This window comes from Chlorocebus sabaeus, chromosome 11 (assembly GCF_047675955.1).
Source record: "Chlorocebus sabaeus isolate Y175 chromosome 11, mChlSab1.0.hap1, whole genome shotgun sequence".
Taxonomy (NCBI): Eukaryota; Metazoa; Chordata; class Mammalia; order Primates; family Cercopithecidae; genus Chlorocebus; species Chlorocebus sabaeus.
Window position 1 is genome coordinate 100,830,087 of NC_132914.1, and position 15,386 is coordinate 100,845,472.

At 39.6% G+C, this 15,386-nt stretch overlaps 1 protein-coding gene and 1 non-coding gene across 2 annotated transcripts in view; both read left to right on the forward strand.

Annotated features, from left to right (window-relative positions):
• Positions 1 to 305: 305 nt before the first annotated feature.
• STAB2 (stabilin 2) overlaps positions 306 to 15,386 on the forward strand; it is a 167,436-nt gene continuing 152,355 nt past the window's right edge. The window contains exons 1-3 of the mRNA XM_037996621.2: positions 306 to 670; positions 3,732 to 3,865; positions 7,241 to 7,356. Of these exons, the coding sequence (XP_037852549.2) occupies positions 593 to 670; positions 3,732 to 3,865; positions 7,241 to 7,356 (328 nt within the window). The 5' untranslated portion in view covers positions 306 to 592. The remainder of the gene's footprint in view (positions 671 to 3,731; positions 3,866 to 7,240; positions 7,357 to 15,386) is intronic.
• On the forward strand, positions 4,951 to 5,082 carry LOC119624029 (U8 small nucleolar RNA). The gene has a single exon (XR_005240118.2). It is a non-coding gene; the product is annotated as a U8 small nucleolar RNA (small nucleolar RNA).

Sequence of the window (15,386 nt, forward strand, 5' to 3'; positions counted from 1 at the left end):
CATCTGCAAGGAGACTTTTCTTGCAGTGGAGTTTACCCAGGGTGAAACCGCCACCTCCTGCAAGGTTTCTGCAACATTCATTCCACACCTGGGACTGTGCCCACTTGTGGGCGCTCCCCCAACCCTGCTCGACAACAAGCTTGGACCTTTGCATTAGCACCAAAAGGCCTGCAGTGTTCCATGGTGCGGTTGTGGAAATGCTGGGAGGGCCGCAGGGCAGCAGTAGGCAGGACTAGAGGTGGGGGCAGAGTAGAGGAGAGGAGAGGCAGGACTGTTCTGAGAGTTTCGCAGGCACAAAAATCCCGGGCCAAGCCTCTGTCTCAGCCCCTGCAGGATATCCTGTCATTCAGCCAGGATATATAGACCATTCACAGTGGCCAATTTCACCAAGACTCCTGGATTTGCCATTTTTCCTTTCTGAAGGCAGGTCTCGCCTATCTCCTGGTTCGATCTAGGAAAAAGGAAAGGAAGGGATTTAAAAGTAAACACTGAAATGAGAAAGAATTCACTGGGAGTTTATCAAACTAAGTTAAAATAGCTAAGTCAGCCTGACAGGTGCTTAGCACAGAGAAGGAGCAAATATTTCCTCATCATGCTACAACATTTAGTAATCTTTTGTCTTGGATTGGTTGTACAAAATTTCTGCTCCCCAGCTGAAACCACAGGGCAGGTAAGAGGAGACTTTCATATTTTTTTCGTTTGTTAATTGTCATGATGTGTTCAAAAGCTTGTTTTCCTCTATTGTCATGGGTAAAGGGTGAAATCTGGACTTTATAAAATACAGAGAATGTTTGCGGATACTAAGTCCTAATTGTAACGCACCGTCTTTCTGAAGGTGCGCTAACTAGCTTGCTGCTCTCCTGTGCTAAAGTGCCCCGCTGTTGTTGGGATCTCTAATTTTAGTGCTAATGATCCTCTTTCCAGTGCAGATGTTGGCATCCTGTTTTTCATTTGTTCTAATAGTCTCATTATTGTGAATATCTACCATCCCATCTTCCTGACTGTAGAAAATAACTATGGCTGTGGAGAGATGGTCTGGGGAATTCCAGGGTGGATATCTCACTAAGGAACACAAGTATCAGAAATATTTCCAAAATCATCAGGCCTTCACTCTTTTATCTCTTCTGCCTTCCACTGAGTTGTAGTAAAAGTTCCCAGGGAGGTCTTACCAGTAGCCCCTGTGAAGTACATCAGAAGACGGAACCCCCAAGCAAGCTCACCAAGGTATCATCACAGAGTGAGGCCAGCTGTCAGTGAGACAGCATGTGATTTCTGATCCATCAAGAATGATCTTAACCATGATTCTGCACCTGTGCCTGGCAAATTTTTATCAAAACCAATTTTATTACAGTTGGCTGCATGCTCTGATAATGTTTTCATGAAAATATGGGAAGCTGGCCTAATGGCTTTGAAATTTGGTAGGGTTGAGTTTGAACTGTGGATCTCATTTTTCTGTTGAACAAATAGGTCTGAGGATTAGTCAGATCCTCCACAGCTGTTTGACCCCGAGCAAGTTTTTTAATCTCTTCAAGCTTCAGTCTTGCCCCTGACAGTGCTCCACAAATGGCAGTAATTATCATCACCATCATTATCTTCTTAATCACCATCATCATCATCACCAAGTGTTTGCATTCATGCAGAAATCAGACTTTAACTGATTTAAACAAGCTGAGTTTACTTTTCAGCGAGGACAAGTCTGTAAATACTGTATGAGAGAGAGACTGAGCCTTTTCATTTCAAAAGGACAATTTGAAGGTCAAGAGGTGTCTTAAGAAGAGGGTTTTAAATCTAGCCCACAAAGAAAGAAAAGACAAAGTAATGTAACCCCACATACTTATCCAAATATGAAACCCTCATGTAAAGAAAAGCCTGCTTTAAAAAAAATGTGGAGGTGTCATGACAATTAAAGGAGGTTAATTCAAACTATACCTAAGTGTAGCTTGTATTATTACTCAATAAAGAACCTTCTAGTGCTAGTTTGGTTCGTGATGATCACCAAATGAAAGCTCCTGGTAAAAACAGATTTCAGTTTTCTATATTCCACTCAGGTGCAGGAAAGAGAAAGGGCTAATCAAGGAATCACAAGACCAGTAACTCACAGGGAGACCTTGGGCAAGTCACTGCAACACCCCTCACCTCAGTTTTCTTCCAGCTAAAATGAGGATGATGATACCTGCCCTACTTATCTTCAGAGTAGTGAAGATCAAATAAGATGATACCTTTGAAAGGATCCATAACCAATACTTGTTCTGAAGATGTAAAGTTTCTTTTTATGCAGACTTTATCTATTTCAATGAACTTAGAAGCAGTGGTGACATTTCCACCATGCCTAGCCTATTGCTGGGCCCGTGGATGAGTTGTGGGATAACACAGAAGCATGAGACACGATCCTGCCCAAGAAGGGGGTTTTAATGGAGTACAAAGACCAACAAAATGTGCTCCACTGGGCCAGCCACAGGAAGAGTAGAAGCTGAGAAAAGGAAGAAAAATGAGTGTAGTTTTGTGAAAGAGGTGGTGTGAAACACGGCCTTGAAGGACATGGTTTAGGTAGCCCAGTGAAGGGGAGAGAATATGCCAGTTAGGAGAGGAAACAGGTACAAAGGTAGGTGAAGAGTTACAGGAGCCAGCATTCACCACCTCTGATACTTCAGACATTTTTGCCAGGAAATTTGCACCTGCTTAAATGACCTTCATCATTCAAAGTCTCAGTAACCTCACGAGTGGTTGTTAATATCTCCTCTTTATAGGTGATGGCAAAGGGTAAGCAATTCATTTGAGATTGTACACTTAGCAAGATATAGAGTTTGACTCCAAATTTAGGTCTTTTAATCCCCAAATTTATTCTCTCTTAGTTGCACAAAGCTGCTCCATCTTAAGCTTCATGGGGAAATGAAGAAAAGTTGAGGAAAGGGAGGCATCTCTTGCGGAGGATCAACCTCGGCATTATGAGCAACAGGGGATCCTAAAGACAGAGCTAAATTGGGTCTGGATCATTCAATTTAGCAGTTACATCTCCACCACCTTATGCTGCTAAAGAACTGTTTCTAGCGCATCTGTCTGATTTCCCCAATTCATTCATTTAATCAACAAGTATTCACTGAGCACTGCTATGCGTCAGATACTATTTTATGGCTTAGGTGCAACAGTGAACAAAACAGAGAAAGATCCCTGCTCTCCAGGAGCCTACTTTTCAGTTGGATTGTAATCTAAAGATTGCGAATATCTTTGAAACAGTAACTGTATCCTCCTCAGCACTGGCACAATGCTGGCTCCACAGCAGACATTCCTGTGGAATCAATAATGAAAGAACATCCTTGAGATCTGCTGATCTATGACCAATTGACCTTGAATAACCTGCTTTAAGAATTTTTCACTTGAGAGTGTATTCTGCAATATATTTCAGGTTCCCCACTTGAATAAATGTGGGTAATAACATTATCTTACCTTGCTCGACTTCAGACTCTAGCTCAGGTATGGCAAATGTATAGTGCAAACAGTGGCTCTTCTTTCACCTACAGCCATGGCAGACATTGCTTATTGATCTCAATACTCTTTCCAGATAAGATTGAAAGGAGTAAACCAGTCATTACCAATCAACCTTATCACCATCCCTGACGTTTCATTTGAGATGATTGGAGACATTCCAGTGAAGAAGACTGGCCATGCTAGATGTTTTGCAAGACTCTGATAACAGGAATCAGGAATTAATGTTCTTTTTTATATTTACACAGGCAAGAAGATGTGATAGGAAGTCTCTTCTTACAATTAGGACCGAGTGCCGATCCTGCGCTCTCAACCTTGGAGTCAAGTGCCCAGATGGTTACACCAAGATTACCAATGGCTCTGTAGGAGTTCGAGATTGCAGGTACTCATGAGAAAATAAATGTGCTGGAACTGTGAATCCAACTTGAAACTCCCTGTCTCAAAAACTGCAAAGCATTTCTATGACTTTTCTCTTGCTCTAAGACAATAAGCCCAAACTTAGGTAATTCACAATTTATCAACCTGAGTCTAAAATATATATTGTTGACCGGGCATGGTGGCTCATGCCTGTAATCCCCGCACTCTGGGAGGCCGAGGTGGGAGGATGACTTGAGATCAGGAGTTCGAGACCAGCCTGTCCAACATGGTGAAACCCCATCTCTACTAAAAATACAAAAATTAGCCAGGTGTGATGGTGCATGCCTGCAATCCCAGCTAGTCAGGAGCTTGAGGCACGAGAATCACTTGAACCCAGGAGGAGGAAGTTACAGTGAGCCAAGATGGAGCCACTGTACTCCAGCCTGGGTGACAGAGTGAAACTGTATCTCAAAAAGTAAAACAAATAAAACATATATTGCTATTCATTCACATTTTAATACAAAATTGACTTATCTTGTATTGAAATAAACATAAACATTCTCTTTTCATCTTGCCTGTATTTTGAAAATCTGGGTTTTCTTTAATTTGGAAAGAATTCTAGTCTTGAATGTGTTAAAAGCCTTGAGTCTGGTAGTCATATCGTTAGCTATAGACCTTGATACTAATTAGAACTCGAAGAAGGGGAAAAGTGAATTACAGCATGGTTGCATTTTATGTAAACTTTGCATTCTTGAAGACCTCTTGGGATTCAAAACTCTGATAATTCAAGGCTGATTCTGGCAAAGGACGGCAAGTGGTTCTGCTCACTAGCTAATGGGTGCAGCCATGGGGCTCAACTGCAAATGCAATTTGTATTTGCTCAGCCTGTTTATTTAGAAATCAGATAGTAGCCAATGAGTTTGCTTTTAATTCCGGGTTGAAGGATTTTTTTTTTAATTTTGCGTGAAATGAAACCTTAACCCTATTATATCACACTATTTTAAATTCACATTTGCTTAATGTGACCACGCTGCATTCTAAAATCAAAATCATCATTTTAAATAAAAGTTTCCCAGCATTAACTAACCTAGAATTAGCAAGCAGTGGGTATCATCAGGTGGGATAGTTTTTACCTGTTCCTCCTTTTGGAGGTTAGATTCGAATATAATTATTGAAGTTCATATGGTTCGTGATTAATGTCTCTGCATAATCAGGACTTGCAACACCGTGATTGCCCCTGATTCTTTCTGGAAAAAAAAAAAGAAAAAAAATTAATAAGCATATGCAGCAGTTAACCCTCAATTACTAAAACTGAAAACTTTTTTGTACTGGCTACTTTTTTGTTGATAGCCAAGGTGGACACTTGGTTATATCCCAACACACAAACACAGAAACACACACACACATACACACATAGGATAAAATTTTTGCATTCAGAAATGTTTTAGATTTAAAGACTTTGGTCTATCATTAATCTATGCTGGAACAAACTCAAGATTGGTTCTTCTGTTTTATGTTCTTTGGTTCTGTTTAAAAATCACTTTATTGAGATAATACTGACATACAAAAACCTGAGCATTCTTGATGTACACAACTTGATGAGTTTGAAGATAAGTAAAATCCATGAAACCAACACCACAATCAGTGTCATAAATATATCCATCATCTTCAAAAGTTTTCTCCCCCCTTTTTTGTGATAAGAACGCTTAACATAAGATCTCCTCTCTTTGCAATGTTTAAGCATATATTGCATTATAGTTTAGGCACTAAATCTCTAGAATGTTTTCATCTTTCATAACCAAAACTTTGTACCCTTTAAACAATACCTTCCCATTTTCTCATCCTTCCAACCCTTAACAACCACCATTCCACTCTATTTATATTCCTCATTTAAGTGGGATCATATAGTATTTGTGGGATCATATAAGTGGGATCTGTGTCTAGCTTATTTCACTTAGCATAATATCCTCTAGGTTCATCCATGTTGTCGCAAGTTACAAGATTTCCTTCTTGTTAAGGGCTGAGTAATATTTCAGTGTATGTATATACATTTTCTTTATCCATTCATCTATTGATGGATGTTTATGTTGCTTCCATGTCTTGGCTATTGTGAATAATGCTGCAGTGAACATGAGAGTGAAGAGATCTCTTTAAGATGATAATTTCAATTTTTTTGGATATATAACGAGAAGTAGAATTAATGGATCATATGGTAGTTTTATTTTTAATTTTTGAAGGACCTCCATACTTTTTTCTATAGCAGTTATACCAATTTACATTTTCACCGACAGTGTACAGGTGTTCCCTTTTCTCCACATCCTTGCCAACACTTGTTGCCTTTTGTTTGTGTGCTTTTTATAATAACCATCCTAATAGCTATGTGGATGTATCTCATTGTGGTTTTGATTTGCCTTTCTTTGGTGTTTAGTGATGTTGAGCACTTTTTTATATATCTATTGGCCACTTGTATTCTTTCAAAATTAGTTCCTGAAGGGATATGTGGTTCTGCCCTTGGACTCTCCTTCTGCCCATCTTTGTAAAGAGGTGTCCCTGCCACTATTCTCAACCACTCAAAAAAAGTCAACTCTATCTCCAACTTGACTGTTCATAAAGTATGTGACTGTGCTGTTAATCAGCTATATTTCAATGACGGGTTGGGGAGGACAACCTTGAACTTATCATCACGTTATTCTTAACAGCAGCCCAGTTGAAAGAAATGGAAAGAAACAACATTTATGAAGGATTGTCTCTAGATACACTAAGTCTAATCCTAGAATAAGCCATGCCCACAAAGATCTCTTTAAATAGAAAATGGTGTTTAACCTCCATAGAATTGTTATTCCAGAACTGTATCTCAGCCAGCACTAGAAACTCTTCTAAGGAACTCATCATTTTATCTCCTACTAGGATATTGTGTGAAATGTTCCTTGCTGCATTATACTGCGTCTGCCACAGGCATTTCTTCATCTGCAGTGTCTCCAATAAGTATGCTAAGCCTGAGCAATGGGTTTGCTTTAAATCCACACATGCTGTGCATTTTGTAACTCATGATCTCTCCCTTCCTGCATTGACTGCTAGGACACTCAGTGATACGTTTTAGGCACACTTCTAGCATGTGCCTAGGCCTTAATATTTATTTCATCTACTAACTTCACTTCTGATAGCACTTTAGATATTTCCCCTGTATGTTCATTGTTCTCTGATTTTTTCGTCCATTTCTCACAATTAAAAAATAATCATAATTAAGTTTTATGCTACCTAGAAAGCCAAATGTGTTCCATCTAGATATTTTTAACGGTAGATAAGTATTAAGACCTAAATTGAAAGCTAAGGCAATTCTACCACCTGAGTAACTGCAGTGCTCTTATCATAGTCTAATGTCCTCTCTTTATCCTCCAAGGTACACCTTTGAGGTCAGAACCTACTCTCTGTCTCTCCCCGGATGCCGCCATATTTGTAGGAAGGACTATCTCCAACCTCGGTGTTGTCCTGGCCACTGGGGCCCAGACTGTATAGGTAAGTGGCACAATGGTTGGACTTTGAGACTTGCTTCTTTGTGTCTCATTTCATAGAAAATTGAGATGAAGGAAGCCCAATAAAAAGAAGAATATTAACATCCATTTGTAGAAATTTCTGTTAGTCTACATGTAGAAAATCTTTCTTGCCCTGTTAGCTTTCACAAAGCAATCTGCTTTACTGCTGATAGAGATCTCTCTTTAAGAGAATTCCTTTGTAAGCCAGAAAAAGGGACAATTGAAAGGATATCCATTTTTATTTTAAAAGATATTTGCAAAAGAAAGGAAGTTAAAACCTGGGCTATTATGACCCCCAAATACAATTTTCTTTAAGAAGTTTTGTTGCAATGTCTGGAAGACTGTAGTTATTGTTTGGCAACCAAAATAATTATTAAATATTCTAAAAATGTATCTTAGGATGGAATATCAAACTTTAAAATGGTAGACTTAAGACACATCAGGGTAAATAAACAGTGCAAAGTTAATTGTGTAGATGTGCAGATACACATATACATAAAAATTAATTCTGACCAGGTTTTACTGTAGGAAAAACTACTAGCAAAGTCTGAATCAATGGTATAGTTAGACTTCTGCGATCAAGCATAGCATTTGATAGCTGAAATTGAACTTTTATCCTTAGTATAGATACTAACAGTCAAATAGTGACTGAGTCCTTGCTACCTGTGGAAATTATGTCAAGTCTTTTTTGGGTAGAAAAAAATCAGGTATTTTAATTTATGAATTTGCAGTTCATTCCCCATCTTTTTAGATGTAATGAAAACATCTCCTTAGGATCCACATAAAAGGAGAGATTAGTTCTCTTTTGCTTTGTTTTTGTTCTGATTAAAGTAATACAAGCAAATTATATATAGCTTGTAAAGTTTAGAAAGGTATAAAGAAAGAAAAAATATCAGTTTATATTCTGTCGCATATAGGAAACCTTAAATGTTTTGGCATGTTTCAGTCTTGGCTTTTTTTTCCATATAACTTGTAAATAGTTGAATCCATACTGTATGCATAATGTCTTTTAGGTTTTTTGTTCATTTGTGTTTTTAACTAACAATTAAATGAATAAACGCTTCTATTTACTCAATATTGCTGACATTAGGTACCACAGAGGTACTCAGCCTATCTTACCTGATGTAATTTTTAAAACAAATCTTTGAGTTAGACATTTTTATCCCCATTTTGCCTATGAGAAATCAGATTTTAAAATTATCTTTTGCCAGTTTCCTTTGGACTGGTAAGTGATATAAAGCAAGTTCAAGTTCAAAGCTGCCTGGCACCAAAGCCTACCTCTTTCTGCTCTGTCCTACTGCCTAGAGCAAACCTGTTCAAAAAGGAGAGCCTCAGAATGTGTTGGTAATGTATTTTTTGATTGGCAGGTCCTTTCTGCCTTCCCAGGAAATGCCTCGATTAGACTTCTTGCCCTGGAAAGGTCAAGGTTTGGGGTTCAAGAGATCCTGCTGATGGCCGGGCGTGGAGGCTCACGCCTGTAATCCCGGCACTTTGGGAAGCCGAGGCAGGAGGATCACGAGGTCAGGAGATCAAGACCATCCTGGCTAACACGGTGAAACCCCGTCTCTACTAAAAATACAAAAAATTAGCCAGGCATGTTGGCGGGCGCCGGTAGTCCCAGCTACTCGGGAGGCTGAGGCGGGAGAATGGCCTGAACCCGGGAGGCGGAGCTTGAAGTTCCAGCTACTCGGGAGGCTGAGGCGGGAGAATGGCCTGAACCCGGGAGGCGGAGCTTGAAGTTAGCGGAGATCGCGCCACTGCACTCCAGCCTGGGCGACAGAGCGAGACTCTGTCTCAAAAAAAAAAAAAGAGATCTTGCCGCTTCTCTGTGTTAACTCCTCTATACTCAGTTTTACCTCAGCATGTTGGCACAGCATATTTCTAAGAGTTTAGCAAATAAGAATCAGGTGTCTTTTAAAGCAATTAACTCAATGTTAATCAAATGCAGTGTCTTTTAAAGCAATTAACTCAGACTTCCAGATTTTAAGAACTTTTCTTGTGCCAAATGTGGTCATGATCATGTCTAGGTCTTATAGATATTTTGATACAATAGAAAGAATGTTCAGACTTGCTTTTTTTCTCTTTCTAACTCATGAAAACAAATCTGATGCTAAGTTATTAATCAGACACATTGAAAACAAGGAATGGCTTTGTCCAAGATGCAGAACAAAAGTCAGCATGTCCAACATAATGAAAACAGCCAGGAGGGCAAAAGAACACTGGGCCAGCAGCTAGAACTTTGTTCCACCACTTACTGGTTGGGGCAAGTGACTTTCTGCCTACTCCTCATTCTCCTCATCTGTCAAATGCGAACTAAAAGTCCTACTTTACAAAACTGTGGTTGAGATTTTAAAACATTAACCTAGGTGATAAGACTTGGCAAAGTCTATGACAAAAAGAAGGACCTTTATAAATGTTTAATGAATAAATGAATCAGTGACTCACAGTCAAAATTGACCTCTGAAAATGAAAGATGAATAAAATGACATTCCTTCTCTAAATCCTTTTTTAACAGAGGGTAACTCTTAGAGCATGAGTAGGCAAAGAGGATTCAAGATCTTTTAGCAGGTTTATGCCATCATACTGTGCTATGTGCAGGCAAATGTGGCAAGGTTCACATCTACAATCAAAAGAGTCCAAAAGGGTAGCTGGGCATGGTGGCATGCGCCTGTAATCCTAGCTACTCGGGAGGCTGAGGCTAGAGAATTGCTCGGGAGGCAGAGGTTGCAGTGAGCCAAGATCATGCCACTGTACTCCAGCCTGGGTGACAGAGTGAGACCCTATCTCAAAAAAAAAAAAAGAGTCCAAAAGCATTATTTGAATGCTCAAACATTTCCTTCAGACAGGTCTTAAAGCCAGAGCAGCAAAACATGAAAACTGGGGCCTGGACATTATTTCTACTGTCCTTTCACTGGGGCAAAACGGTACTCCCCTTTATCTTCATCTTCCAAACACACTAGATGTCTCGAAAGGCTTCCTTCCTTTGGCAAGGGAAAAAGATAAATCCTCTACTTGGCAGTATATTTTACCTCTCACATTTTGTGGTGATGACAAGCAAGACCTTGACTATCACTTTACATTTCCGTAAGGATAAGGCCATTTCAGAGCTGCTGACATGGGTCTATCCTTCTTTCTGAGGAAGCACATTCCCAAGCTCCAGAATGGCCTTGTTTCCAAAGCAAATGGAACATCCACTTCCTTTTTAATGCACTGACAAATACATTCATATGCAACACTTCTGGGTTATTTCAAAAATATATCTTATTCAAATTGGGAAATCACCCTATGGTCAATGCTGAAAACTTGGAGAATGTAAAGAAACACAATGAAAAAAATTAGTCATCTTCTAAAATTTAGAACAAAGCATGAATTCTCACTTGGGGAAAAAAAATAAGGGAGGTGTTTCTACCTGGATGTAACCTGCTTCTCCCTAATTAAAAATTACACTACTTTACCAAATGTGCACATGGAGATCTTTCCTCACAAAAATACGTTTCTACTTTGGAACTTAATCATTTCTGAACAGCCAATATTCTATTTGGGATGAAATCGATTTTTTAATTTGAACATCCTACTTTTTTTTTATTCTGCCATGAACGTTAATGGATTTGTGTAACAACTCAAAGTGATGGAAAACGAACACGTGCAAAGGAGTTACACCCAAACTCAATTGTGGACAAAACAATCTGATTATTTCAAAAAGAAATAGTCTTGATTTTTCTTTTTTAAGTCAATGTCATCGAATTTTCTAAATTTATTTTTTACATCATGTTATTTGCATTTCCAGGCCTCTTTTTCTTTCTCACTGCATATTTCTTGCCATTTACTATCCAGGTTACAAATAATAGACCACAGGGATTTGAAACCATCCTTTTAGGCATTTCTTTTTTTGCTTTGAGTGACAAATAATGCTGAGTTCAGTTAAAGAACATATTTCACTTCAGTTTCCCAGGCAGACAAATCCAACAAGAGCTTTAAATGGAAGACTGGGACGGATTTTCTGCCTAGTACTGTGCACCAAGCTTTTAAACAAAGGTGGTGACGTGGAATAGGCACCTCTAGAGTTTCTTAGGAGATAAAGTTACAGAGAAGTCCCTGGTCTCTTGTGGGGCAGGAAGTGCGTTATCTTCCTTTAAAGAAACAGACCAGCTGTTGATTTGCTGACAGCTTATAATGGTAAAGCCTCCTGCATTAGGAAAGTCAGGATGCAAGAGACCACCAGAGTAGTGGTGACCCAAGGAAATGTGATAATGACCTAGAATAGTCTTATCAGCTTCTTGAGCCTCACAATGCATCGGAAACGTGCCCTTGTAGCAAATTCTGTAATATCTCTTTCAAGTATCTTTGCTAGGAATGTCAATTTTACCATAGCTTTTTCTAATGGGGGCCTGAGATGATAGAAAATGACTTGAAAAGCAGGAAATAAATTACACTGTTTACTTAAAATTTTTATTTCATAACCAAATGAGCTGTTTTCATAAATTGTTAAAACAGTCTATCTAGGCCATAAAATGAGGATTCCTCATACCCCCACATTCCTGCTACCTTTTCTTCCAAGTTCCTTCCAGCACTGGCCAGCTCATAAAAATCAAGCATTTATTAAGCACCTACTATATGCTGCACACAATCAGATATATAATAGGCCCGACCCCTAATCACATGTATGATAGGTCCCTATCCGGAAGGAGCCCACCGACTAATGAGGGAAATTGACATGGGAGCAGAGGAGGAAAAACAATTGTACCTGTGAGCCCAGGTGAGGACACTGGGACTTTGAGGAGTTTTGCAGGCTGCCCAAAGAGAACCAGCTAAAAAGTGTGGAGCCACACCAGCAAACAGGGACTGTCTCACTGCAGACCCCAGTTCTAACTCATTACTCTCTCCTGCTTTCCAAAATACCTGGTTGTGTTGCAGGCTCAGCTTCTATGAAAGTAGCCTTCCTCTAACTAGCCCACCCCTGGAATTCTTGCTTCCACCATTAGCTGGGTGCCTGCTCTGCCTGGGGTTGGTTCCATGACACCTGAGCTCCCTTCTGAGAGGCAGCATGGTTTTACAGTAAGATCGCAGACTCCAGAGTCAGATTTCCTGGCTTCCATTCCCAGCTTTATTCTATTTCAGTTCTGAGACTTACTCCCTCTGCAGCATTGCCAGATTTAGCAAATAATAATACAGGGCACCCAGTTCTATTTGAATTTCAGATAAACAATGAATCTGCCCACAATATTTGGAACGTACTTATGCTAAAACAATATTCATTGCCTATCTGAAATTTAAATCTAACTTGGTATCCTATATTTCACCTGGTAACCCTATTCTTTGGTACTGTCTTCCTCATCTATAAAATAGAAATGACGATGCTAACACACCTACCTTCCAAAGATTGCACTGAGGATTAGGTGAGCTAGTATGTGGAAAGTACTTAGGATGTGCCTGGTAGATGGTCAGCCTCCAGAGCATATTGGCTACCTTTTCTGTCTTTCGTGTTTCTCCAATCATCAGTGGCCCTCTTTATTTCAAGGAGTGTTTATTGACTTGATTTTATATTCTAAAGTGCTGGCCTGTTATACTCTGCCTTCAGGCTTAAGGACTCAAATTCTTCAGTTAGGCCTGATTGCAATGCCACTTCCAACTCTTAACGACCGTGTAATCTTGGGCAAATTACCTCACTTCAGTTTCTTACCTAAAATCTGAGTGATGAAGATGATGATGATACCTTCCTCATTTAGTTGTCAGAATGAGAACATACATGAAAAGGGGTTGGCAATAGTACATGCTCAATAAATTCTCTCATTGAGCTGATAACTAATTCCCTACATAGTTTCAGCACTTCGGTAAGGACATTTCTGTACATCTCATTTCTTTGTGTAGCTTATGGTCCCATATGTGTATTTTTTTATTCTCATGATTGTCTGCCTTTCTATGGATGGACCCAGTGGATCACGCTGATGTCTCAGGCCACAGCAAAGGCCTGTCTTTGAGGAGTGTAAGGAAGGTGATCTCTTACTCAGCTACAGTTTGCTACAACAAGATACTATAGACTGAGTGGCTGAAACAACAGATGTTTGTTGAGTGAAAGAAAGAGAGGGAGAGGGCACTCTAGTGCTCCAGTTTTCCTTCTTTTTACAAGGATACTGATCCCATCACAGAGACTTCACCCTGATGGTTTCATCTGAACCTAAATACCTCCCAAAGGCCCCACCTGCAAATACTATCTCATTGGAGGTTAGGGGCTTCAACATATGAATTTAGGGAGACACAAACTTTCAGACCATATCAATGAGTATTCACCTTGGCCTTTCATCCATGGGGTCACAAGCTGCTAGGCAAGAAGGCTGGGCCAGGGTGAAGCACCTCCTATAGAGAAAACCTCACATCCGTTGCAGAATATTGATGTTGTGGCTCAAGAAAGTCCCCAGGAGATAGCAATTTCCAGCCAGCATATGCCTTCACCCTTTGCACAGCTACAGGCAGACACCTGAAGAACTGTGGATGGATGGCAGAGCACTTGTTTCAAAGAGGAGGATGTGTTGGGGCACTTCTTCAGAAAAAAGCACTAAAGTCGGCCCCATCAGCCTCTTCCTGACCACAGCAAGAGACAGGCCTACTCCTTCCTGTCCTGGTTAAATTTTATTTCACTTTCTTGTGAAAACACAAAGAGAAATTATTGTCAGTTTTGAAGATCATAGTAAGCATTCAACAAATGTTGATTGAGTCAATTAAATGAATGTAAAAGCTATGCAAAATATGGTAAGTAGTCCATACAGAGAAGCAAAATTACAAGCCAGAGCTGAATGGGAATCATTATCTCTGATCCTAGTGGCTGTGACCTTGTTACCAAACCTTGCTAGGCTTCAGTTTCCTCTTAGATAAAATGGTGATAACAACAACTTCATAAGGCTATTGTGAGGATTAAATACTGAGATAGTACACGTCATGTGCTTGGCATGCTACCCAGGGTCTAGATTGCTAAAATAACAGCAACAACAATAAAGCAAGGGCAGCACAAAAAGGAAAAAAAAAAAAAGGATTCAAGAAACCTTTAAAGGGGCCGGGCGAGGTGGCTTGAGCCAGTAATCCCAGCACTTTGGGAGGCCAAGGAGAGCAGATCTCTTGAGGTCAGGAGTTTGAGATCAGCCTGGCCAACATGGTGAAATTTCAGATCTACAAAAAATACAAAAATTAGCAGGGCATGGTGGTGGGTGCCTGTAATCCAAGCTACTCAGGAGGCTGAGGCACCAGAATTGCTGAAACCCGGGAGGCGGAAGTTGCAGTGAGCCAAGATCATGTCACTGCACTCCAGCCTGAGTGACAGAGCGAGACTCTGTCTCAAAAAGAAAAGAAAAAGAAGCCCTTATAGACCAAGATCTGGCTTCTGGAAGGTGATCAGCAATGCTTTGCTAGATGGCTATTTGAACCTGAAGAACTGCCTCCTGAACATTTATTTTCTTGCAACTATATGAAAACATTCAAATAAAAGATTTCTCGATTGAAAGCAGGAAATTATATAACTTACCATGTGTTTAAAAATAGACATTTATGAATCTAGTATCTGAATCTGTTTTCCTTTCCAGTGAGAACAAACTATAGAAAAGGATGTTTATAAGGTCTAAATAGAAGTGGAATTTAATCAATCATTTTTTGGACATTAATCACCTTTTCCACACTGGTCTTTGAACACATGATCAGTGCTAATGGATTTTTTAAAATTTATTATCATAATTTACATACAGTAAAACTCAACCTTTTAAGTATACAGCTATTCAAGCTTTGACAAACCTGAAGAGTTGTGTGGCAACCACCATAATTAAGATAGGGAACAGTTGCATATCCCCCCAAATTCTGTGTTGTCGAACCCTCCCTCAACTCGCAATCCCTGGAAAATACTAACCTGTTTTCTGTGCCTATAATTTTACCTTTCCGTCATATAATTGGAATCATTCAGTATGTACCCAGTATGTACCTTTTTGAGTCTCGTTTATTTCACTTGGCACAATGAATATGAGATTAATCCAT